Source organism: Parasteatoda tepidariorum, chromosome 7, assembly GCF_043381705.1.
Source record: "Parasteatoda tepidariorum isolate YZ-2023 chromosome 7, CAS_Ptep_4.0, whole genome shotgun sequence".
In the NCBI taxonomy this organism is placed as follows: domain Eukaryota; kingdom Metazoa; phylum Arthropoda; class Arachnida; order Araneae; family Theridiidae; genus Parasteatoda; species Parasteatoda tepidariorum.
The window spans coordinates 51,624,281-51,650,148 of NC_092210.1; the positions used below are offsets into that span (position 1 = coordinate 51,624,281).

The following is a 25,868-nucleotide window of genomic DNA, read 5'->3' on the forward strand; positions in this document are numbered from 1 at the left end:
ATATATATATATATATTAATTTACTTTGTGAAACATTACTGATCTTGTTTTTCTGAATAACTTCTATGGTTTAATTTCCGTTTATAAAAATTAACTACTGTGAAAATACTTGAATTAACATTGCGACACTTTATTTAATTAAAGCTTTAATAAAAGCTTAGCCTTTATTGGTTAAACAATAATAAAAATGAAAGTAAAATTTAAACTAAACTAATTCTTCAGTTAAAATTCTAACAAATGAAAATTATTAAAAAAGAAAATTAATTAAGGTGATATTTCAATTTTGTAATGTTCAGCACACACGAAAATAGTTTTTTTAGTTACGAACAACGCAAGCAATAAACATAAATATTTTGGGTTTGTTAGAAGTAAAGTGATTAAATGAACAAGCTCTGAATTCAAGACAAACAAAACTGCTTTTATTTAACTTTTCTGCAAAAAAATATTTAATTCTAATTATTTTCTATTCTTCCTTATATACGAAATATTTAATAAAGATATAATTAAATTTAATCACTTTATACGTATTTTATACGTAAACAAAGGGGTGGCTGCTTTAAAAAAATACCAGTCCCCTTCATTGTCTTGCTCTTTTATTTAATTTTCATAATATAATAAGTTACAAGTATATGAAAAATTATAATAATACATGAAAAATATTTACATGGTTAACACAATTACATTGGTTCTGAATATTTGAACAAGGTTATTCAATGTTTTTTTTTTTTCATAAATTCAGTTTAAAATAACTTTTTGTAATATTTCAAATATTTTAATGTTGGTTTTTTTCATTGTTTTCTTACAAAAGTAACAATAAATTGTATTGCATGCATTAAATTAGGTTTGTCTCGCACTACTTTTATGGTTGAATGAATGAATAATTAAATATAAATATAACAAAACTTAATACATGAATGAAAATTTCATTGTTCAAACATGAAATTGAATTATGAAATATAACAAAACATAAGAAATTTTAATAATTTTTTAACAGTTGTCATCTTTATTACTTGTCGTCTTTGCTGAAATTAAAAAATGTAAAAAATAATTTTTTTAATACTAAATAGTAATTAGAATTCTTACATTTCAGTCAAGGAAAAACATTTAAATTATAAGAGAAATTTAATCATTCGATTTCATTCAGTGCATTTTATAGAGAAAAAAATAATAAAAATGAAAAAATCTTAAAAGTACCGCACAACAGTATTGTATTCCAATACAATAAGTGTTTGACTGCTTATAGCTTCAAAAAATTAAGAAACGTTATTTCGACATAAATAATTAATAATTTGATCGTGAATTATTCTGCTATTTTCAAATTTGAGAAGGCCAGTTGTTTTCTTTCCTGCACAAAATAGCTAACATTAATTCTACTTTTCGCAAAAAAATTAAATTTTATTTCTTTAATTCAAAGCTCAAACCTTTTAAATTGAAAATCTAACTCTTAAATATGTTTTAATAGAATATATTTACCTGGTGTACAAGAACAGAAGCCATTAATTGGATTGCATGTTGCTCCATTTTTACACGTGCATCTTTTAGAACAATTTTTGCCCCATGAAGAATCAGAACATATCTCTTGACACCTACGAATATTATATTCTTTACTCGCATTATCAGGAAAATTATCCTAATCAGTCAAATTAACAATCAGTAAGATGATATGTATATCACTACACAAGTGTCGTTCCATTAAATAACTATAAAACAATTGAAAATAATTTATCTGCAAAAAATTTAATAACATAGTGTGTTGGGTGGAAATTTTTAAGAAGTTGAAGCCTCGCTTATGACTATAACGAACTCAAGTTCAAATCAAATAATGTCCGGTTAACTCGTATATATCAACCACAACTGTAGTAGTATCATTAAATATTAATGAAGGTAAGCGGATCATAGGTTAGACTTCGACGGAACGATTGTTCATTCTCTAAATAAAGCAAAAGAGGGTTTTTTTCTTTTGAAAATTGCTTTATAAAAACGAGTTTGTTTCTTTGACTGATTACGGGGCTCGCATGTTTTTCCCCCTCCATTTTTCGATTGATAAACTGGCTCTTCGTCGCTGGTAATAAAATAAAATAACATATTGTTAGTCAAAATATTCATCATCTTAAAATACTCCTGTAAAAAATAAAGAACATTAGAAACTAGAATATCAATGTTTTATGTATTCAATCTTAGCGTGAGAATTACACCTAGATATGTGATATTCACCTCTCTTATTTTTAACTTTTTTTGTAGTTCTTACTTACTTTTACCACTTAATGAATAACAGTGGTTCTCTTTTGTTATTCTTTGAAGTTGGAAGAGACTTTTTCGCAAAACTAATTTCAAATATACACATAATTTTAAAGTATTCACGAGAGTTAAGTTTCGTACTTACTCTCAATACTTACGTTTCACCGGTAAATCCTGGTTTGCAAAGGCAGCCGCTGATAGGATCGCATTTTCCGTTATTTTTGCATTCACATTTATGATTGCAAAAATATCCGTAAGTTCCATTTTCACATGGGATTTCACAGGCATGTCCTTTCCACCCTATAAATTACGGCAAATTAAAATATTATTTTAAAATACTTAAAAAAGAAAAAAGAACTAAAGTAATAATATGCTTGAAGCCCTAAAATCGATAAGCTTGTTTAGAGAATCATAGTATATTAGAATGAGTTTGTATCGAATTAATTACTTTAGGGTTCGTATTCTCTATTCAGATAATGTGTAGCTAGTTAGTTGTTTGAAACGGTTTGAACTAGACACATTTGTTAGGTTATTAGACAAGGAAATTATACAATTAAGGAGTTCAAAATTAAGATTTGGCATCCACAGTCTTTAAGCATTTACTTCGATTTGATTCTTTAAAGAGTCATTTTAAAAAGTTCAGTTTCTAGGTATTCTAGCCAAAAAAGGTTGCTTTGTTAATCAAGCCCCAAATAACTTGGTTAGCTATAAGCCCACTTTATTAATGATTAATCATGCAATTAAGACAACACATATATCATTGCTAAAAGAACGGACAAAGGAAAAATCGTGGAGAAATGACATCCTTAATCTTCCCGACTGCCCAAGAAGCAGTGCTGTAGCTGCTACCAAGCACGATTGCTTTTACGCTCATCTTTTCCGTCTTAAAATAGTGGATAATCCTGCCTGCCCCCTCTGGCGTAGTGGAGCGACGATGAATGCTGAACATCTCCTCAACTGTTCAGTTCTCACAAAGAACTGCATCTACTCCCGATACTGGGAGGCCAGAGATATTTTGTTCAATTTAAATTCTTGATTTAATTTTTGTGTTTAATATTTTGCTTTTGTTTTTGTATTTCGTATGTTTAATCTCTTTTCTGTATTTGCATTTTTCTTTTCTTTTGATCTCTGTACGGCTTTAGGATAATGTCTGTATCGACTGCTGCATTGGAAATAAAATAAAAAAATTTCCAGCTGCTGCTTTTTCACAGGTAGTAAAAATTTCAAATTAAATTATCGTAGTGTACAGTAATGACATTTCTGGTAACAAAGAAGAAAAAAGAAAAAGAAGCAATATTCTAGTTAACTCTAGATTGCCCAAGGAAGTCATTTTGATTGCTTTACGATTTCAATTAAAAAAACAATGATGTATATAATGACGCAATTCCTTAGAATTTTGTGACGTGTTGTACAACATATAATTCTTTTATTGTTAATATTTACTAACAACTTGTTATATAACCGTAAATAATATAAAAAATCTTAAAAATTAATTTTAAACAAATTTCCTGACACATTAATTGTTCTTTCACAATTCAGTCCTTTTGACTGCGTTTGGGCAATATAGGTATATACTAAGTTTCAGTCTTTCTAGTGTTAATAAAACCAAAATATATGATATTTAAAAACAACTAATTTAATAACATTTTTCCAGCCATATGGTAACGATTTACCGGAAATTCTGGTTTTCAAAACTATAGTTTTTATTACCACACATTTGTCGAAAACGCAAAACTGAAAAATAAATTTAACAGATTAAATGGTTTTTTATGCAATGCCGTAAGATATTATGGTAAAATTATCAAATTTTAAAACATTTACCAAACTTTATCACGCATTATAAAACAATATTTTACTGTTCATTTTGCCAAAATCATTGCCAACACGCTTAAGTAAAAATTACTGAGACTTTGGTGTTTCCTTAGAGCCAGAAACGTGGGAAATTTTACCATATTTTGGTAGTATTGACCATACTTTTTTTCACATTGTGGTTCCATAAGGTAAGGTTACAGAGTGATCTTCTTACGACAAACGTGGCGAAAATTGATGCCTGACCCATTCCTTTGCTTCTCCTGATTCGCCCCGACCACATTACTAATGGAAAATATCAAAAATGGTATATGAATCACGAGTTAGATTCTTCTTGCTAGATCGGAATAACCATGGATTTTCTGTCAAACGTAGCACAAATTCTGGTTAGTTTCATTCGGCTAGTCCTCTACTGAAGCAGGTATTTTCCAATGTTGGATACAAGTGCTCCTTTGTCTTCTGGGTCATGTTCAAAATCACTAGGATACGGAGTTGAACATTTATGGCCATTAAATCAATATAAATTTGCTTTTCAATATCAATAATAAAATAAAATAATAAGATGATGATAACAATATTATGAATAACGTGCTTGAATAATTTGTAAATGCATAAAAATTAAGTTTATTTATTGATGAGGATTAGTTATATGTTTGAATTTTACACACAAAATAAGATTTCTAGAAGCTAAGGAAAAAAACTGGAAACGTTTCGTATAGATTTTTGTCTTAGAATCGAATAGGTGATTTTTGAATCAAGTCAAAGCTATGAGAAATTGCACCCTACAATGATTGCGGGGAAAGAGCCCAGAATGTTGCACCGATTCAAGTTTTTTGTACAACAGCAATATTGCGATTCGTACTTGAATGAAAAATTTCATTGTTACAAAACATAACATAGGCATTTGGTTTTGCTCTCCCGTGACAAGTTCTTGAATTTATTTAGCCTCTTAATTTTCAAGAAAATATCAGTAGTATCAAATATTAAAAAACCAAACGATTTCTCATAAGTTATGGATCTTGTCTTGCATTAGGTTTGCCAATAGTTCTAGAAGCGGTAAGTTATTCGCATCTCTTAAGGCCTGCTTATACGGTACAAGTTCTTGGATTCAAGAACTTGGAGGAATTTTTCTGTTCAAGAAATTGAATGATTAGTCGATACTATCCATGTTCTTATATATCACTGATTGGTCGGATGAATAACCTGCGCATGCGTATTCTTCATATTCAACATTATAAAATCATACTTACAGGAGTTCAAAATTACAAAATAAAATTATAATAATACAGGGTGTCCCAAAACGACCGCATAAACTCTGCACAACTAGATTCCTCGTTGGGAGTACATAAAAACTGCCCAAAGAAGGATTCCTGTACGATCCATAGTTTACGAGAAAAATACGTAAAACAAAGTATGACGTCACAGCTGGTGCAAGGGAAAAAAACACTTTATTGGACATATCAGCAACAGTATATGTATATCTTTCCAGACAATAATGTTTAAACGGACACTTTGAACATCTGTTGTAAATTGGACATTGTATACTGCTGACGTCATACTTTGTTTTTTGTATTTTTCTCATAAATTATGGATCGTACAGGAACGCTTCTTTGGGCAGTGTTTATGTACTCCCAACGAGGAATCTAGCTGTGCAGAGTTTATGCCGTCGTTTTGGGACACCCTGTATAAATAAACTCTAACATTTTAATTTATTTGGATTGGTACATTTTCATATATTTTGGATTAAAATATATGAAAACGGACAAGAAAAGGACATAATCTTGCTGACGTCAAAAAAAAAAAAACTTTCGAAACGGATTGGTAAAAGGAGGAAAAACTTGGATTGAAAGTAGAGCATGCTCTACTATTATCGACGATCCAAGAATTTTGGATGATCGTTTACACGATCCTAGCTCCAAGCAAAACAAATTTCCATCAATTTCAATCAATCTTGTTCCAAGAACTTGGATCGCACAAACAAGACTTTACTTAGGAGATACAAGGCGTTGTATCTAAGACAAATAGAGATGGACCATCATTCCTATGCTAGGAAAAATTACGTATCATTCAGAAAACCCATCAGAACAACTGTAGTCAACATTATAGTTAGATTGTTTAGCCAAAAACTATTATTTACATTGCTTTGTTATATTGCGCGTTAAATCTCGTGACTGTAACTTAGACAAATAAAATAAAATGCACTGAATGTAATTTAATAGATTGAAGGAAAAAAAACAACCGGAAGCACAGTCGCAGTAGCCAGTCGAGTGTATGCAGGTTGCACCGTTCTTACAGGTGCAGACATTGGAACAGTTTAAGCCCCAAGATCCACTTGGACACTTATTTTCACATCTGAAAATGCAAATAAAATACAAATACAGTTTGTCACATCGCTTCTCATTTATTATCTTTTTATACAGTCCTATTTTTGAGAAAATATTCAAAATTAAGCTTTAAGTACAAATTAGAAAAAAATGAAAAGACAGGAAATGTTTATAAAAAATGAGATATTTCATTCAAAGAAATTTATATAACATCAATAATTGCATAGTCATCAGCTAAACTAATAACAGATTCGTTTACTTAGAAATAATCTAAAAAAAGAAGCACAAAATGTTACTATTGTGTTTAAACTAAATAAGATATGTTTCTGATAATCCACTATTCGCTCAGAAATGTTTTGAAAAGTAAATCTGATAAAAGTAGCGCATCAATATTAAATACAAAGTAGCTCTGGTAATTCCTGATCTCACAAACAAAAGCAGTTTTTTTCCAGTACAGTTGCTGATTTTGAGTTGGTTTTGAAAGCAACAGCTCGACGTAATAATGGAAAATATAAAATATATCGCATTTAATGGGCCATCTCTGTTTTTATTTTATGATCATAACTTCATTTAAAAGTTATTATTTTTTGAAAATAAAACAATGGAATTTTAATTTGCTAGATTCTTGATAATGTTATTAATTTCAAATCAACTAGCTATCTATGTCTAATTCTTTTTTTTAAAGAAAATGCTACAATGTTAATTCTTTTCTAATTTGTATAGTCAGCAAACAAATTTAAAAATTTTAACAATATTCTGAGGACTATCATTTTCTTAATCTTGAAATGATGCTTCAAGAGCTCAAATATTTGGTTTAGGAGTAGATGGTTGGTTGATTTCACTTGGCTGGTTTATAGCACTTCGAGCTCCCGTGCCACAGGTCTGGTATTCTGTATCCAAGATTGACTGAGCCTTTCGTTTCTTCAATGGGTTAATTAAATTAGTAATAAGCATGCTTAGCCAAAAACCCCTGGGGGTCCCCTTTTGGCCGTCTACCAAACCGAAACATCTGCTCCTGCACTCAAGAGCCCAAGGCCATGGCCCCTCTAGAGCTGTGGCGTCACTGAGTTTAGTTTAGTATATTCGATGGAATTTTGTATTCAAGAGTTAAAATGAAATTTTAAAATAAATGAGTAATTTAATTTAAAATAAAAAAGAATTTAAAAGTAAACATTTGAGGTTTAAAAGTTCAAATTTTAGATTCAAAATAATATACTGAAGACAGACAGAATAATATGAAGTCTATGTTAACTTTATAAGTATAGTTTTATTTCTCTTAATATAGCAATCATAATTTTTTTATCAAAATCATTATCGTATTTCTTAAGATAATATTTAAAGCATACAAAACGAACAAGCATTTCTATATTTATAGTATCAGTATCCATGCAATTCAATATTAATAATCATTTTAACCATGTAAAATTTACCCTAACTATAAGATAAAGAGTTTTCTTTTAGTTACAAAAATTTCAAAACATTTTACTTTACTAAGCATTTTTTTACATCAATCTATATTTCATGAAAAATGTTATTTTTATATTTGTAAGGAAATCTTTGTAAACGGATATTTTTTTAAAGAAGCACGATTTACTCAATTCCTGTTATCCAAGAGAACTTTGAATAACAAATTTTGAAGGGATATAATAACACTATTTAATGTTTTGACCTTAATCATACAAAATATATCATATTTAATTATGTAACTAAATACGTCGTAACTATTTATAGTTGTTTATAGTTGTACGCATGTAACATAACATTTAGTTTTGACATAAAAATTAAGTAATCTTGCTTTATAGAAGGTAATATTTTTTTAAAAACAATTAGCTGAATTAATTGACTTTTGTATTAAATTTTATTTCAGAAATTAATATTTTAGTTTTGAAATTAAATTCATAATGTCAAACTTTCTCATTTCTTTGTAAATTGTAAAAGTTTCAATCTTTTTATTTCACCTTTCTCCATAATAGCCTTCTGAACACTGGCAGGTTCCATCAACTGGATTACAATTTCCGTCATTTAAACAGTCACATTTGTTTCCACAGTTTAATCCGTAGAACTTTGGTCTACATGGAACGTTACAGAGTTTTCCAATCCATCCTATTTGATTCATACGAAATAAGAGTTATAAATTTCTTTTCAAAACAAAATGTATAGATTCGAAAAAATAAATTTAACCAATAATTGTAGGTTGATAATGATTTAATTTGATCAATATTGATTTCATTTACCTGGCTCACAGGAGCAGCTGCCGTTAAATGGATCACATTTGGCATCATTTTCACAGACGCATCTTGAGGAGCAATTTAATCCCCAAACACCATCAGGGCAGACTTCAGTGCATCTAACAAAAAAAAATTATAAATATTTCTCAAAAATGAGTACAATTCGTTTCAAATTTAACTTTTTAAATTCATTATTTTGGTAGCTAAACTGGTGTGTTTGCTGATCGATATGATCATGTTATTTGATATTACAGTTATTGAATATCTCAGTGACAGTGCCAACATTGAATCTTGAAAGTATTTGACTTGTGCAATCTACCACCTAGACTTGCACTTTGACTTGCGTAGTCTACCGCTAGGCAAACTTTTTCAGAAAACTAAAAAAAAAATATTTGAACGCAAATGTAATGTTTGCTTACCCAAAAATATCACAAAAATTTCAAAAAATATCTATTTTATTTTACTTGTGTACCACCTACATTCCATGCCTATAAAGCTACTTTTGCAAAAACCTAAAAAAAATATTTACGCACAATTATTATGTTTATTTACCCAAAGATATATTTTTTTTAGGAAATATATATTTTAATTGACTTGTGTGTCTCATTTGACTCTACCGCCTGCATTTATGCCCATAAGCCAACTTTTTCAAAAAACTAGAAAAAATATTTGAATACAATTATAATGTTTGTTTACCAAAAATATGAAAAATATAGATTTTATTTATAACTTTATCATAATAACGACCAAAACTTTTTATATTGTAAGGAACGTAAATTTTTTCATCGTCATTAACTTGCTAGTTTTAAATCACAAAATTAAAATTTAAACGGAAGCAATCGAATAGTAATAAGAAACTAAGTTTTAAAAATACGATTTTTTAAACTCTATTATTTCGAAACTATTCGGTCGAATTCGCTCGTACTTTGTGATTAATCATCTAAAACTACGCGCCATCTAATTTAATCATCTAAATTTAAAAAGTTAAAAAGTTGAGTATTTTAAAATTCCAAAGTTCTACGTTAAAATTCGATCAGTAAACATAAAATTATTTTGCTGATCTGTTTTCTATTTTGCTCACCTGCATATCAATAATTTTTAAATAGACGTCATTTTTTTAACTATTTGAGTGTTCGAAAAGGAATTTCAATTATTCTCGGAAGAGAACTTTTAAAATTACAAAATTTCAAGATAAATGTTAAGATTTATATCTTTCAGTAATTAATCTCTCTCTGTCTCTCTCATTATTGTTACTTTTTATTTACATCTACTCAAGCACGAGCGAATAAAATAAACATCTCGAGTGAGAAAAAAATGCATTTCTCTTTAACAATAGATTAATAGTTAACATTTAAATTTTTAAAAAAATGAGCAAAAAGTCATGAAATTAAAATTGCAATAATTTTCAAATTAATTTAAATTTCCATTTAAGAAAAAATTCTTGTTAAGTTCATAAATAAAAAGAGTTCTTTCCGCATATCAAATTTCAACCGTAGTTAAGTTTTTGCGGGATACAGATGGGAACCACATGGTGTTTTTTTTACTACATGTGGAAACAATTAATAATAATCAAAATAAATATCGAATGTAATTTTTTATTTTGCTCTATTACCTATTCAATATATAATTCAACCTATTCAATATATAAGAAATAAGAAATACAAGGATTTTATTTATGTTCGAATCGTACCTATTTCCAGTATACCCAGCAGGGCATTTACATACACCTTTAATTCTATCACATGTTCCATCATTTTGGCAATCACACTTTTGTAAACAATAACTTCCGAAAAATCCTTCTTCACAAGGAATATCACATTTTTTACCTTTCCAACCTAAAATTAAAATGTATAAAAATAGTATTTCAACCAACTTGTATTTTAAATAGAAAATATCCCAAGAAACTAAAGCGGTAGAACATTACCTGATTAAAGCCTTCATTCGCTTCAAAAATGTGTAAATAGCAAATAACAGTCAACTTGTTTCAAGCGTCTCAAAAATAGGCGCCCATTTTTGAAGTAGTGATTGAAATAAAAAGACGTAAAGTTTCCAACAAAAAATGGAAAAATAAAGGTAAGAAACAAAACTAGGAAAACTCTAGTAACCAAGAGAAACCACGTTTTTCATTTCTCAATTCTTAAATTTCCCGCAGTGAACTGATTATAAAGACACGGTTCCCAGTAGAATACCCAACTCAAGCATCACTGCCTGCGGTCAGTAAGCGGGAGGGTGACCACTTTGATCACTCTGCATCGGAACCGAGGGTGTGCGGTATATATCCTCGTAAAACTGTTCTACAGTAAAGTCTTCGACTTTGGTAGCTGGTCGTCGAGCTACAAAAGCGGAGGAGCTATCCCCTCTGCAGGGGATCAAAATTGTGTGGGCATGTCTTCGGATCATCCTCAGGGATGTTTCCCAGACCATCGTTAATGGCCCATTGTGCAGCTCTAGTGTGACGTAAATAAAATACCCACCTACTTCAACTCTTAAACATAAAAAAATAACACAACTTTTAATGACCACACTTATTTGACTGACATTTTGACAAGCTATGTATGGAAACGCACAATTAATGAACAAGTGGTACTAACTCATTTAGAAGAAACACATTAATTTATCCAGTAATGTCACCACCAATGATGTTTAATTAATTTTGATAATAGATAATAATTTAAATAAATATATGAACTCTAAGAAAAAAAAGGTATGTTCAAAACAACCAGAATGTGGTAAAATTTACCATGTGTCTAAGACTATAAGAGATCCAAAAAGCTCGGTAATTTATAACAAAGTGCTATGATATGATTTTGGTAAAATTTACAATGAAATATGATGTTAAGATATGTGATAAAATTTGGTAGACGCGGTGAAATTTTATAATTATATCTTAGAGAGCGGTAGGAAAATCATTTATACTGTTAAATGTACTTTTCAGTTTGTTTTTTTTAATTTTTTACTAAATGTGTGGTAATAAGGCTATAATTTTGAAAATCAGGAATTTTTGTAAACCATTTCGATACGAGGGAAAAAATTATTAAATGAGAAAAAGAATGCAATGAACGTTTTAAATACAGTATGCTTCGGTTTCACCAGAAGAATTTTTTTTTACTGGAAATTTTATTACTATACAGTACGGAAACTTTTCCAAATTTTTTTCTTTCCTTGTACTGTGTATAATTTACTCTTTATTATATAATAGAAAAAAATTCAATTTTCCTAACATTTGGTGTATTTATAATTCAATTTATACAAATTTCCAAAAAGTTTGCATGCCGACAATTGAAAAAAATTGGTTCTGAATATTTTTCAATAAGGACATTAGTATTTTTACGACAATTCAGTGGTATAAAACAGAACTATCAATTCACATTTGTCAAAGATAATACGAAGTTGGAAATGAAAAAAAAATTATTAAATACTTAACATCTTTGCAAAAGCAGTATCCTGTTGTAGGAGAACACCTAGCATCATTGTGACATGCACAACTATTAGTGCAACCAGAACCATAAAATCCCCCTTCACAACCTAAAAATTTAAATGAAGAGATTTTACTCTAGTTTAATTGGAATCAACACTTTTAAAAAAATAAATATTGTGGAAGGCATGAAAGCAAATTTCTGTAACAGGCAACTGAGTTAATATAATAGAAATATACTTTGACAAATGTAATTTAATATAATATAATATAATATAATATAATATTATATAACATAATATAATATANTATAATATAATATAATATAATATAATATAATATAATATAATATAATATAATATAACATAATATAATACAATATAATGTAATATAATACAATATAATATAATTATACTATAAACATAATTTTAAAAAAAATATAAATATGTGAACTTAAATTCATTGCAAAGGGCTAAAAACACAGTTACTTTTATGTCGTATATATGCAGTCTCAAAGCTTCATACAAATTTTTTTAGCAATTCGTTTTTTTTTTTTTCTTTTTAAGAAAGCACAAACGGTGTTCCATATTTTATTTGTTTTTATTTCTATTTTAAATGCATTACTTGCCATAAAATTTAGAATTAAATGTGCCCTCAATAAAATTATTAATGGACTGTTTATGTTTATAAACAAGTTAAATAAAAAATTTGCTCTAAAACAAGTAATATACTTAAAAGTTTTTAATGAAACTTTTAATGAACGCTAAAAAATTTATTCGTCTTTCTTTATATCGCAGCATTAAAATTTTTTAAAAATTAATTAAATTGCAAAATTTTTATTTTCGAAGGGAATTAACAATTTACATAAAAGATTTTGTACGTTCTTTTATTTTAATACGAAACTCACTTGGAAATTTTACTAGAGTGTCAAAGGTAAATTTGAAACGCAAACCTTTATAAGTTAAATAAATAAATAAAAAGAAATAGAAATGAAACTTCTTATCTCCAAATCATATAAATATTCCAGGAAGCTTCTTTTGAACTTTAAACTTATTATTTCATTTTCTTTTAATCTCTCAACTTTTTTTTTCACTTTTTTTTTGTAAAGCAGTTACTGAATTAACATGCTTAAACATTAACAGTTTAACAAACAGTTTTTAAGGAAACTTTTAATGAACGTTTAAAAAAAAAAATTTCTGCTTCTACATATCTCCTTGAAATTTACTAAAAATTAAATAAATTGCAATTTTTTTCAGAAGCAATTAACAATTTCCTTTTTTTTAAATGTTTATTTATTTTAATACAAATCCCCCTTGGTAATTTTACTAGAGAGTCAAAGGTAAATTAGAAATGCAAGCATTTTTTAAACCAAATAAATAAACAAAATGAAATAAAAATGAAACTTTCTGATTATTTTAAATCATATAAATATTCCAAGGAAATTTCTTTTGAACTTTAAACTTATTATTTCCCTTTTTTTAATCTCTAAACTTATTTTTTTCCTTTCGTAAAGTAGTTATATAGTTAAAGTGCTTAGATATTATTTATTATAAATTCTGTAAAACAGTAAAATCTTTCTTTTATTATTTAGTTTCCAAACACGACATCTCACTAAGGTCAGACTATTTCTATATTTCCCAGTATTTCTCTTCTTTCACTCTTGGAAAGAAAAAAAATTTTAAAAAAAAGATGAAACTCGGTTGTATATAATTTCCGTTGGATAATTATTTCCTGTTGACTCTCACCGATAAATCTCAACTCCCGAACTAACTTAAAAAGGCACCGAAGAGCTTAAACTAATAAAATTCATGTCAGTGCAAATTATGAGTGAAAAAAAGAAAAAGAGAGAGAAAAGACTTAAAAACCAATTTCAGTATCCTTGAGAATTTTAAGGTCAGTGTACGTTTGAGAAAACTAAATGACTTTTATCATTTCTTTAAGTTTTTTTAATTTTATTTCAGTCCTTTTTTCTGTTGATATAAAATATTATTGATAAGGATGGTTTGGTAGAAACAGAACCTAATTTAGTTCAAGCTAATCGTGGTCAAGTAGTAACTGACCGAATCAAATAATTACTCACGGTTTGACCTAGCATATAGCGGATCATTAGTATGAGTTCTATTGTTGTTGCTCTAATCGTAGGTGTTTTGTATGTTAGAATGGTTTCCTTGAATTCGATTCCGAAATATCCCCTTACTGAACGGAGTTTGTATGGATACTAAAATTGTGATAGTAAATTTTTTTTTTAAAAAAACGTAGAACATTCAGGGGTTTAAAGTTTCTCGCGAAAAAAAGTCATGAAATATGCATTGTACAAAGGAATTCAATTCTCCATTCACTTCGCTTAATGACTCAATATTCGGTAATTATAAAATCCTTTTAAATATTTGTCACTAATGATTATTTCATTTAGCAATCGAGCAAAAGGTGAACTTTATTTAGTTAATTTTAATTTATTATTTAAATTACACACATTGAATAAACACAGATGTAAACTTGTTATAAAAAAACATATAACTTATTAAAAAGGAGACGCAACTAATTTACAGTCTATTTATTTTAAAAATGTGGCTTAAAATCTTTCTTATGATGTTATAATGTAATATGGTTTTCATGAATAGCACCTTTACTTTTTATTCTATAATTTTGAATAGCAATTGAATTCGAATCGAATAAGAATAATAGATAATAATATTAAAAAGTGATACTAAAGAAATAGTACCAGTCAAAACCGTTAAATAAATGGTAAAAAGTAATATACCGGTGAATACCATTTTAACTTTTATTAATTTTATGCTGATGAGGAAAAAAAATATATCGTTGTTTTATGCGTATTAAAAATAATATAGCGTGATTTTTTTCCGTAAAAAATAATTTTCGTGTTAGATAATACAATAAAATAACTTATACAATAATCTATTTATCAGAATATAATAAACAAAAATTTACAAATGAAATTCTATAAAATATAAATTATGACTTTTTAATTGGCTATGCCTCATTTTATTCAATTATTTTTTTAAGTAAACCTATCAATAGTATATTAAACATTTGATTATATGTCGTATTAAATTTCAAATAGCTAATAATATAAATTATAATACTTAAGACTTCTACTAGATGACAACTGTTTAACTTCGAGATAAGACTTTTGTTTTTAGTTTTGACATGATGAAACTCAGTACTTGAGATGAGACATTAGTCTATAGTCTTACCAGAAATAAGACTTTAGACCACTAGGCTTGCCAGAGGTAACACTCTATGATATAGTGTTACAAAATATACTGTTAGAAATTTCCGGGAAAAAATGGTTAAATAACAACTTGTTTAAGTGTTATTTTACCATACTCAATCAAAACAGTCAAATAACCTTGAATAAGATGGTATTCAAACTGTTAACTGTGAGAAAACCCGTTTATTAACTGACTTCACCTAATAAGGTTAAAACTACCAGAATTTTGTCGCATTCACTAGGTTCACATAACAAAACCACTTAGTTTCTTGCAGTTGGGTACATATTATAGCCAAGAGGACAAATCTGTCAATCTCACAGAAGTTCAAGTCCCTGCGTTGAAACCACAATATTTCCTCCATTCAGTTCAGCACATCAAAAATTTCCAGTGCCCTGCAACCCCTAGTTTGTGACCCTGGACTGTTAGAATAAGTTACTCTGATTCACTAATAGATGACAGCACCATAAAGCTACTTAACACAGGAATGTCTAGAATTTCCCTTTTTTACGATCTATAAAACAACTAGTTAGCTATAATTAAACAACATTTCTTGCTTCATTTGATAAAACACAACTCAACCACATCCTAACTCCAATGCTGATTGCCAAACTAAAATCCTTGTTCTAATATCCTTAAATTTCTTTTTGTCGGTCTTAAAACTATGCTAGTTGTAAATGATTAAATGGTATGGTTTAAAAATGATAAAACAGTATGGTTTTGTATTCATTGTTTTTTAAACAGACTAGTTACAAACGATTTCAAAACCGTAAAGGTAAAAAATGTTCTTTACAGAAATTTTACAATTAAATGGATGAATAGAATGCTGCCGGTTATTTTACAGGAAATTTTAGAATGAAAATTCTAACAGTGTACTTCATCTTGACAGCGCTGGTAATTTTTAATATAGCCCTCGCACAAAATTATGACTCCATGATATCAAAACTCTATGATAGCTATTCTAAATAAATATAGAAAAACTCTTCTAAACTAACTTAGTTTTAGCAGTAAAAATATTTTTCTAAACCAACTTAAATTTAACACAAAAGAAAACTCATTAAGCCAACAGCGACGTAACAATTTTTGTAACCTTTCGTACATTTTAATAGCTATGTTGACAATAAAAATATATGTTGCTTCCATAGATAGCACTCACGAAATTTCCATTCTGATACTTACTTTGCGAACATGTAACTCCTTTCCATCCAGCTTCACATGAGCATACATTAGGTGATACGCATTTACCGTGTCCGCATCCATTCACACAAACAGCTACAACGATGAAATGAGAGTAGGTTAAAAATGACAATATGTATAAATGATTGAAACTTTGCACCAAATTAATTCTGACTTACGTTCACAGTTAATTCCATTTGAAACATATCCTGAACAACAAACATTCACCAACCTGTGGCGGACTTGACTTTCAACTTTATATCTGATTCTGTACTCAGTTCTATAATTAAATTCATGATCATGATGCTAAAATGATATAGTTTCAGTATAACATTATTTTAACGTCGGAAATAATAACTGCATTGCTTCAATAAGTGGGGTCAATTTCGTATTTTTTTATTATTAATATGGCAAATATTGCGCAAGAAGTATATACTATTAATATAGTTGCACTTTATTTCAGTATTATTTTTATATTTACATCAATTATATATATTATTATTTATAGATATATATAAGTTCATCTCGATGATTAGTGCTCAAGGTTCTTGAAAACAAGCTCAAATCATCTTCAGAAATTTCAAAAGACAAAAAATAGTTTGGTTTAAAAATTTGTAGATAATTATGATTATGGTACAAACATTTTATGTGCAAAAGTTTTCAAGGGCAGTTTTTACGGGTTCACATCCGTGAGTAGACCCATTCTTCTATCCCAATTTTCTGTACCCATAGGTCAGCAGTAATTTACTTTTTATCTAAGTGAGGTTTAAGGTTTTTAAATATTTTTTTTATAAATTTGTTAGCTTATCTAACAAATTTTTCTATTGAATATTGTGAATGAGTGCGTGAAAAAACATTAAAATAATTATTTTGATAAATAGTATAAAAACATATTTATTTTAATATATATTGTAATGCTTAATATTATGAGACTATTTCGAAAAACCTAAATTATTTCAAAGATGTTACGTTGCTACAACTAACTTGAATTAAAGCTCAACAAACCAAATTTGACTAAATTTCCAAGTCATGAAATAACTCTAATTGTACAATTTGACTGGACAAAGTTTTACATAAAATTTACTTTGAAAGTAAATAATAGAAGACTATTAAAGAATTTCAGATGCAAATAAAAAATTTCACAATATTTTGGCTTTTTTTTTATTTTACTTAAAACAAATTGGAAGTTAATTTTCGAATTGCCATCGCTTTTAAAAGAACAATACGGAAACTTTAAGTTTAATATGAGTAAAATGAAAACTATTGTGGGCAATAATTCATTTCACCACTTTGTTTTAGATACATTCATATACAGAACATTATGTACATTAATATACAGAATTTATGTGCATTTATACTTTATAAAGATACAATTCCAAAATGTATTAATTTTATTACTTATAAATGTACCTTTTTGCATCACAAGAGAAAAATATCATGCAACTTGTCTTGTACGTAATTTGCACTGGATATGTGTAACTCTTTGTGTATGTTTCTAAGTACCTAAATAATAAAACAAAATGACGTTATTAGTTTTCTTATATCATTGTATAGATTTATGTACAATCTTCAAGTTCTCTTTCTCAAACGCTTGGCTTCTTTACTTCAATATAACATGAGTTTGTAAAAAGGGAGGGGCTGAAAAAGAGAGATTTCAAAGACCTAGTCAAGTTAAAGAACATTTTGCAAGAAGTAATTTGAACTCTCAGCCAGTGAGATTCCTGTAAAAATAGCTTCACTTTTTCAACTATTTATTTATTTACTTATTTATAATTATACTTAAAAAGTGTTTGTCTTCCAATAAGGTGACCGAAGTACGAATCCCTGCTGTGGTTGGTTGATTCAAATTCTATTCCCGGCTCACACCGACCACAGCGCTGATGTAAAATATCCTCAGTATTGAACGGATTATGGGTTAAAATCCCCTTGCCGTCGAGTTAACCGTGGGAGATTTCAGAGGTTTTTATTTCCGTTTAACTCAAACACGGGTTAGTTCCATCATGAAGTCCTACACGAAGCCTAGTTTCTCGAAAAGCTTGATCCAGAAGTCCCCTTGTCTTCTGGAGTGGATTCAATACAAAGCTACAGAGTTAAACATTTATGATCGTAAGCTCAAACTTGGATCGACTATTCGACACCGTTTGGAATGTAAAATAAAATGCAGGTTTGTGTCCATTACATGAAGATAACGAATTCGATTTCCGTCATAAATCAGGTTTTATATTTTTGTCTTTTTGTTGCCTTTTTCCATCAAGTCCGATCTACTCTTTAACTAAGAAGGGCCTTATAAGCCAAACTTATAAGCCAAACGAGCGCACAAGCCTGCATATGTACACCCTTGTGCAAATTAATTGAAACAAGCTTTTTTTTCACGTTTTTTAATAAAGATGTTTTGGGGTTGTTTCGGTTACAATGGGGTTGAACCTTTGCAGCCTATTGACGGTATGATGCGCTCGGAGCAGTACATTACCATTCTGGGTAAAAAAGTTGTTCCAGAGTTGAAGAAACGATACCCAAATGGAACAGGGATTTTTCAACAGGATTTAGCTCCTTGCCATATGTCCAAAATTGTCAAGAAATTCATGTCTAAGAATCAAATTGAGACATTGGAATGGCCAGGGAACTCTCCGGATATCAACCCAATTGAGAATCTCTGGACCATATGAAAGAATCGCCTATTAAATATGGACTGTACAACTATGGAGAAGCTAATCACGGCGTTAATTCATGTGTGGTACAAGGACACAAATATTATAAATGACTGAAAAAATTAGTGGAATCCATGCCGAATCGTGACCAAATGTTAATAAAGTGTCGTGGAGATCATATTATGTACTAAATATTTTTGAGTTTGTATAAATTTAAATAAAATAGCTTTTTCTCTTAGTTTTCTGAATTTATTGAGTTTGTTTCAATTAATTTGCACAAGGGTGTATATACGTAATAAATATATAAATACAGGGTTGTGGCATAATTCTGACATTTACCACTACATTTCTGTTTTAGAGTGGTGGGACAGCTTGATACATAACAGTTAAACTACTGACTTAGTTTAGTCGTATTAAGAAGTTTTCATGTTTAATAATGGTTTTAACGGTCTTTGTAATATGAACATAAGTCTTGTAGATCTACGAGTGACAATAAAATAAAACAAATGTGTACAAATGCGTCATTTTGTATAATTTTAAAGATGTAAATGGCGAAAAAATTTACCTACTAGAAAAAGTCAACAAGCTTTTACTAAATAAAATAGAAGTTTTATGTTATCTAAAATTACTATAAAATCACTAATTATCGTTTTGAAATAAACAAATATTATCAAATTTTCTACTGAACAGCATGATAACAAAACAATATTATATTTGTATCTTTATCAAAAGCTAGTATGTTTATCTTAAACGCTACAGCTCGTTTATTACTTGCAATCATTAATCATATGGATATGAATAATTTTTTTTGTCATTGTCGTTTATGAATACTGGCAATTATGTTTTATTGTAATCTAAAATATCATTGCTAAATATCTAAAATATGATAGTCAAATGTTATTTTGTTTAACTTGACGTATTTCATAGCTATTTTATGTGCATTGCAGTAAATTTATTTGCATTACAGTTAAAAACACAAATTACTTACGATTCTGTTTTACTACATGTAGGCGATCCAAGCGCATAGTAGTGGAGAAACATTAAAATTAAAAAAACCTCCATCTAACCTACAGAAAAAAATATTTATCTACAAAACAAATTGCTTTTATGTAAATAATATTCGCATTGCATTTTTAAAGCAACATACTTGATCAAGCAAAACAATTACAGTGAACTAGAATCATATTTATTCAAATGATAAAGTGATGTAATACATGTAATGATTTCGTAAATTATTCCAGTTAAAAACGAAACTGAAACTATTAAAACTCTGCAAAAAATCTAAGCATTCCGCGAGATTTCTGATGTAGGTCAATAATTCCTTTTACAAAAATAAATTTTTTGTTTTTCATTTTGGATATTATTTATCATTTTTAATTTGAAGATTAAAAGCAAATTAAACTTTAATGTTAAACTGTGAACATTTTAGAAAATAAAAATTATAAGTATCGAAATGTTAAAAAAAAAAAAAACTCGCTTCATAACTATACAAATTGGAAGCAACAGCCAACATGTTTCAAGAACTCAAAAGCAGGTACTTATTTTCAAAAATTTCTATACGAGAAATAAAGTAAAAATAAACATAAAAATAAGCGTTTGGCAAGTCTTGAAAGTGGGCGCCTGCTTTGAGAGCTTAAAAGATGTCAAATGTTATTTCCAATTTGTATCTTTTTGAAGCGGGTAAAGTTTCTTGGGATTATTTATTCAACCAATTACTCAAGTAATAAGAAACTTCGCGTTTTTATAATCAGTTTAATATGCATTAATATTATTAATTGATAAAAATCTTACTTTTTATACGTAAATAGACTTGCTATAGAAATTGTTTAAATTGAAATATTAGGTGATGGTAAAATTTGTTCGGATTTTAAACAAATAAATATACAAGGCATGTCAAATAAAATTTTTTTTGAATATTTTTTTAAAAATATAATTGACACCAAAAATATAATTTTCCCAGTTTTCTATAATTTTTTCCCTGTCCTTTTATGTCCTTTTAAATAATGTCCCTTTTGAATTTGTTATACGCTTAAAACAGCGTTATTTTTCTGAAAAAAAGTTTAAAAATATTATGTTTTGCAACGTAATTTTTTTCAATCAAATATTTTTGTTTGAATGGATTATGCAAAGTAAAAACATGAATTGACAAGGCTAGGTGAATAGCATAGTTTCTTCTTTTAATATACTAATTTTTGTGTGTTCATTGAGCGATAAATAGTAAAGAAAGATGGTATTTCCAGAAAAAAATTTTAAATTTAAGTGAAATTTTTCTTTAAGAAATAATGATATTGTGTATTTACAGCATTTTATAAAAATTCCAAGAGGAATTTTAAAACCTTTTAATTTTAGCACTTTATATTCTTTAATTCACACTTTTTTCTAAACATTAAGCTAAAAAATAAGTGGAAACTTATTCACTTTCAATCTCTTTGAGTATTTTTTATCGTAATACTGACATTTTTCCATTATATTTTCTTTATATATTGGCACTTTGAAACTAAAAAGAAAAAAAAACGATTGGTATTTAGAGTAATTAAAATATTTTGCATTCATGTCTTGAATCGCGTAATTAAGTAAAGAAAATCGATCTATGTCTAATTAGTTTATGATAATGAATTAAAACAATACCAAATAAAAGAACATTTTAATCAGATATCAGACTACATTTCTGTTTAATCGAGTATATGTGTCTTTTTTAAAGCTTTAAAAACAATATACTTGTAGATAAACTTGCAAAAATATTACCTAATCGATATAAATTGCACCGATTCCGTTAGTAATTTAATATGTTCGTAACTAAAACACAAAATTATTGGAATTATGCACACATTAAAAATATTAACAAACACAATAAAATAAAATTAAAAATATTTTTCATTTTATTATTTACAGAATGAGGGCAGTAAGATATTTTTAAATCACTATTTAAATTCTTTACTTTTTTTTATTAATCAATAAATACAGTTTTAGTTTGCAAACAGTTTTATTGTTTTGATCTTAAAATATTTAAAAATAATTTTAAAAATTTACAGAATTAAAATTTTTTGTAGGTCTACATGAAAAGGTAGCAAAAAAATATTGGGTGTGACTTGCAAAAATTAAATTTATATAGCCTACATTGTTTTTCCAGGTATTCGCTTATCTTAAAAAAATATGTTGCAAGAATTTTTAGTAAAGTTTTAAAGAAAGCAGATGCCGGTGACTTATTTGGATTTATTATTGTTATACGAAAGCAACCGACTTCCCATTTGCTATTTTTAAAAATGTTAGAAAACTTTTTGCAGCAGATTTTAAGGTAAACTTTATGTAAAATGAAACTAATACCTGGAAAATTAGAAGAAACTATTTAAATTAGTTTTTTTTAAGTTGCATGCAACTTATGCAAATCAGCATACATACACTCGAAGTGTACAATTGCTATACTGATGCTGATTGGACATCTGAAATACAGTCAAGATAATCAATAGCTGTTTCGATTACTGAGGCTGAAGTATAAATCTATCTGAAGGTTCAAAAGAAACTGTTCATCGACGTAGAGTTTTTTCTGAACGTAATTACGACATGTTTAAGCCAGCTTTAATTTACTATAAAAATCAAAGTGACGCGAAACGAATAAAAAACCAGTCCTGAACATAACACATAGACTTACTTCATTATTATGTGAGGGAAATTTATGAACATGGCTGTTCGATATATATCAAATATATATATATATATATATATATCTGTAATTGTATATAAGTAAAACTTGAAAAGTTTCGGAATAATTTCATACGTTTCTTTCGTCTTCTTTTTTTTTACTATAACGCTTCGAAACCCCGGAGGGAGTTATGAATGACCCTGTATATATATATATATATATNATATATATATATATATTATGCATGATTGTCATAAATAATTAATATTTTTGCTCTTTTTCTTTTATTACTGGAACTAAACAGCGAAAGAGGGTGTGTTGGTATTTACGCTGCCCACTTCAAAAGCGAGTATGAGTAAGTTCACTTTACGGCACATCATTAACAAGTATATGTAAACATACGCTTCCTGGTCTGTTATGAAGTATGTTCAGTAACTGTAACCCCTTCTGTGTTGTCTCCTGACTCAACTAAAACGTTCTTTTCTTTGCGAGTATAAATATATCGTCTTAATTCCTCTCAATTACTTTGCAGTATGGGCATCCAGCAAAAAAGTTTCAAATATATTACTGACTTTTATCACGATAATATTACATCAAAATAAACAATAAATTTACCCTTCATAATGAATCCCTAGTTCAATGACTACGATCAAATTTATTCATTGGGCAAGCAACTCTTTTTTTTTCTAATACTTACATAAAATTTTATAGTTAGTGTGCCTTTATGTCTATAAATGCATGGTATAGAAAGTAATAACAATAACAGAGTCGATTTTCAGTACTTAAGAAATGGTAGCAAAGGGGATAGAGCACTCGCCCTTAAAGGAGGTGGTCGAGGTTCGAACCTCAGCGGCGGCTGGTGGTTACGAATTCTGCTCCTGGCGTGCACCGACCACATTGCTGATATTAAATATCATCAGTGGTTGACGTATCACAGGCTAGAATCCCCTTTCCATCGGGCTAACCGTGAGAGGTTTTCGTAGTTTTTCTCTCGGTGTAACATAAATGCTGGCTAGTTCCATTCCAAAGTTCCATTAACAAAGTTAGTTTCATTCCACCACGAAGGCTAGCTTTTCCCTTTAATTTATTCAGGTGCTCCCCTGTTTTCTGAGTTGGGTTCAAAATTGCAAGACTATGGAGTTCTACAATAAAAGTACTAAACTCAGAATTGGAGCGTCAGTTAAACGCCAGTTATAAAATATAAAATGAAAACGTTCATAACTACAAAACTATCTAATCTGACAAGATAATTAAAACGTGCAATGAGAGACACCTTCACCTAATTATAAATTTGTCGCCCTTATTCACTAATGTACAGTGGTTGAGTTAATTAGATAAACAGTTTCAAAAATATTTAATTCAAAAAGAGCTGTATTTTAAAACTCCTCAAAATTACCATAATAGAAAACTCATTTGATATTAAAACTGATAAAACTTAACATTTTAATAGTTAATTCGTATTTATAATTTTAAAAAATAAAGTACACATTAATAGAATTTCTCACAAAGGTTAAAATTATACTTGTTTAAAAAAATATTCCTCAATACTGTCAGATTACAAATTGCAAGGGTAGTTGATTTTTAAGTCCAGAGTCCAGATCGAACTAGTTCGCGGATGCTTTAGTCTTCTCAGCATACCAAACATTATGATTACTTTTCTCTAAATATTTACGCAGATTCTTTGGAATAAAGAACAGTTTCCCGGAAATTGTATTGGTTGGTCTCTCGGTAATTTGTAAGTTTGGTGGAGGAAACATTACCTCCATTCACATTCCATGAATGGCACGCTTTCCTCATCTGCTATGCTTTATCCCTTTCAAATCAGTAGTCACGACTGTTCAAGCCATCTAGTTAAGGAAGTTTCTTTTTGTTCTTTTTTCTACCGTTTGATTTCTTCTTCGTCTTCGATACAGCCCTAAATCAATCAATCCTTCAATCAAAGAGCGTATGTTCTCAATTACCTACATTACAGAAGACTCCGGTACACAAAATCCTATCTATTTAATTGCCTTAGCGCCCGCCTTCTACCCCCAAAAGAGTTAGTCCCTAAAGTTGTTGGAGGGGTTCACAGCAACAACAGCAAGGGCTGACAGAAAATTCCAATCAGATAAAGTTGTTCTGAACAGGGGAAATGAGGGTGGTAGTAGGTGTTCTTTTTCGTCCAAGCATCTAACTAGAGAAGGTGGTCAAAGAATACGTGCTCCGAGTATACAATAAAGCCAATAGAGGTGATTCAAATGCTTGTACAATCGAATGAAGTGTAGTAGAGCAAAGCTATCAGGAATTTTCTAAATAGAAGATTGTGTTCGATCTATTACGTTATTTTCTAGGTTGAATGGCAGGGGAGGAAGGAGGAGCAAGCTTTCAGATATCAGTGATTGAAGTCGTTGAGAATTTGTGAAATTGTATGAATAAAATGGGAAAAAACAAACTAGATTAAAACCTAAACAAAATTGAAAAACGTTTGAGTTAGATAATGCATAAAGGAATAATTCTTTTCTTTAGAGGATAGTGAAACCGTATGAAGATACACTTTACTGTAAAAGTATATATATATATATTTTAAATCTTTATATTTGTAATCTGGCAAACTTATTACGGAAATATATTTAATCATTTTTGAAAGATTCCGGAACGTGTAAGTTCATTTGAATTCGCTACTTGCCTTATAGATTACATTTTGTATTTTATTCAGTATTTTTCTTGCATTCTATTTTTTGCTTAACATGTTTTATTTCGTATATTTTTTGCATAACATGTTCCATTTTCCTTTCAATTTTTTGGGTGTTCCTCACACTATTGCATTGTTATATTTCGCTTTGGCTATATTAATACAATATTAGAAAGCACTCTTTTTTACGGATATAATCGTGAGAGCTGATTACGAGGTTATACCTTTTCCTTATTTTGTTTCCCAGCTTCTTAATATTTTTATAATAAAATTTTTTAGCTCTTGAAAATATTGTATTTTAATAATTTTTCATCATCTCTTCTCATTTATCTTTATTATATTATTTTCCATGCTTTCACAGTATTTTTAATTTATTTTATGAATTCTATATGCTTGCAGGTCATGCACAGTAAATTATATCAATTATTTAACAAAATTTTCTTCTTTTTTACTCTCCTATCTATCTATCTATTTATATATATATATATA

At 28.6% G+C, this 25,868-nt stretch overlaps 2 protein-coding genes across 5 annotated transcripts in view; both read right to left on the reverse strand.

Annotated features, from left to right (window-relative positions):
- LOC107453788 (multiple epidermal growth factor-like domains protein 10) overlaps window positions 1-11,194 on the reverse strand; it is a 45,230-nt gene extending 34,036 nt beyond the window's left edge. Inside the window, exons 1-7 of the mRNA XM_071183773.1 lie at window positions 11,191-11,194; window positions 10,290-10,503; window positions 8,606-8,718; window positions 8,330-8,474; window positions 6,287-6,399; window positions 2,397-2,538; window positions 1,474-1,586 (exon numbers count right to left, since the gene is read on the reverse strand). Of these exons, the coding sequence (XP_071039874.1) occupies window positions 1,474-1,586; window positions 2,397-2,538; window positions 6,287-6,399; window positions 8,330-8,474; window positions 8,606-8,718; window positions 10,290-10,503; window positions 11,191-11,194 (844 nt within the window). The remainder of the gene's footprint in view (window positions 1-1,473; window positions 1,587-2,396; window positions 2,539-6,286; window positions 6,400-8,329; window positions 8,475-8,605; window positions 8,719-10,289; window positions 10,504-11,190) is intronic.
- A 651-nt stretch (window positions 11,195-11,845) lies between these two features.
- Window positions 11,846-25,868, reverse strand: part of LOC139425960 (multiple epidermal growth factor-like domains protein 10) — a 64,029-nt gene continuing 50,006 nt past the window's right edge. For 2 of the 4 annotated variants that reach the window (XM_071182963.1, XM_071182962.1), the window contains exons 3-7: window positions 20,057-20,135; window positions 17,831-17,923; window positions 16,600-16,700; window positions 16,424-16,516; window positions 11,847-12,124 (exon numbers count right to left, since the gene is read on the reverse strand). In XM_071182963.1, the coding sequence (XP_071039064.1) occupies window positions 11,973-12,124; window positions 16,424-16,516; window positions 16,600-16,700; window positions 17,831-17,923; window positions 20,057-20,130 (513 nt within the window). In that variant the 5' untranslated portion in view covers window positions 20,131-20,135 and the 3' untranslated portion in view covers window positions 11,847-11,972. Of the gene's footprint in view, window positions 12,125-16,423; window positions 16,517-16,599; window positions 16,701-17,830; window positions 17,924-20,056; window positions 20,136-25,868 lie in introns of all 4 variants that reach the window. The other 2 variants (XM_071182964.1, XM_071182961.1) reach the window with 2 other exon arrangements.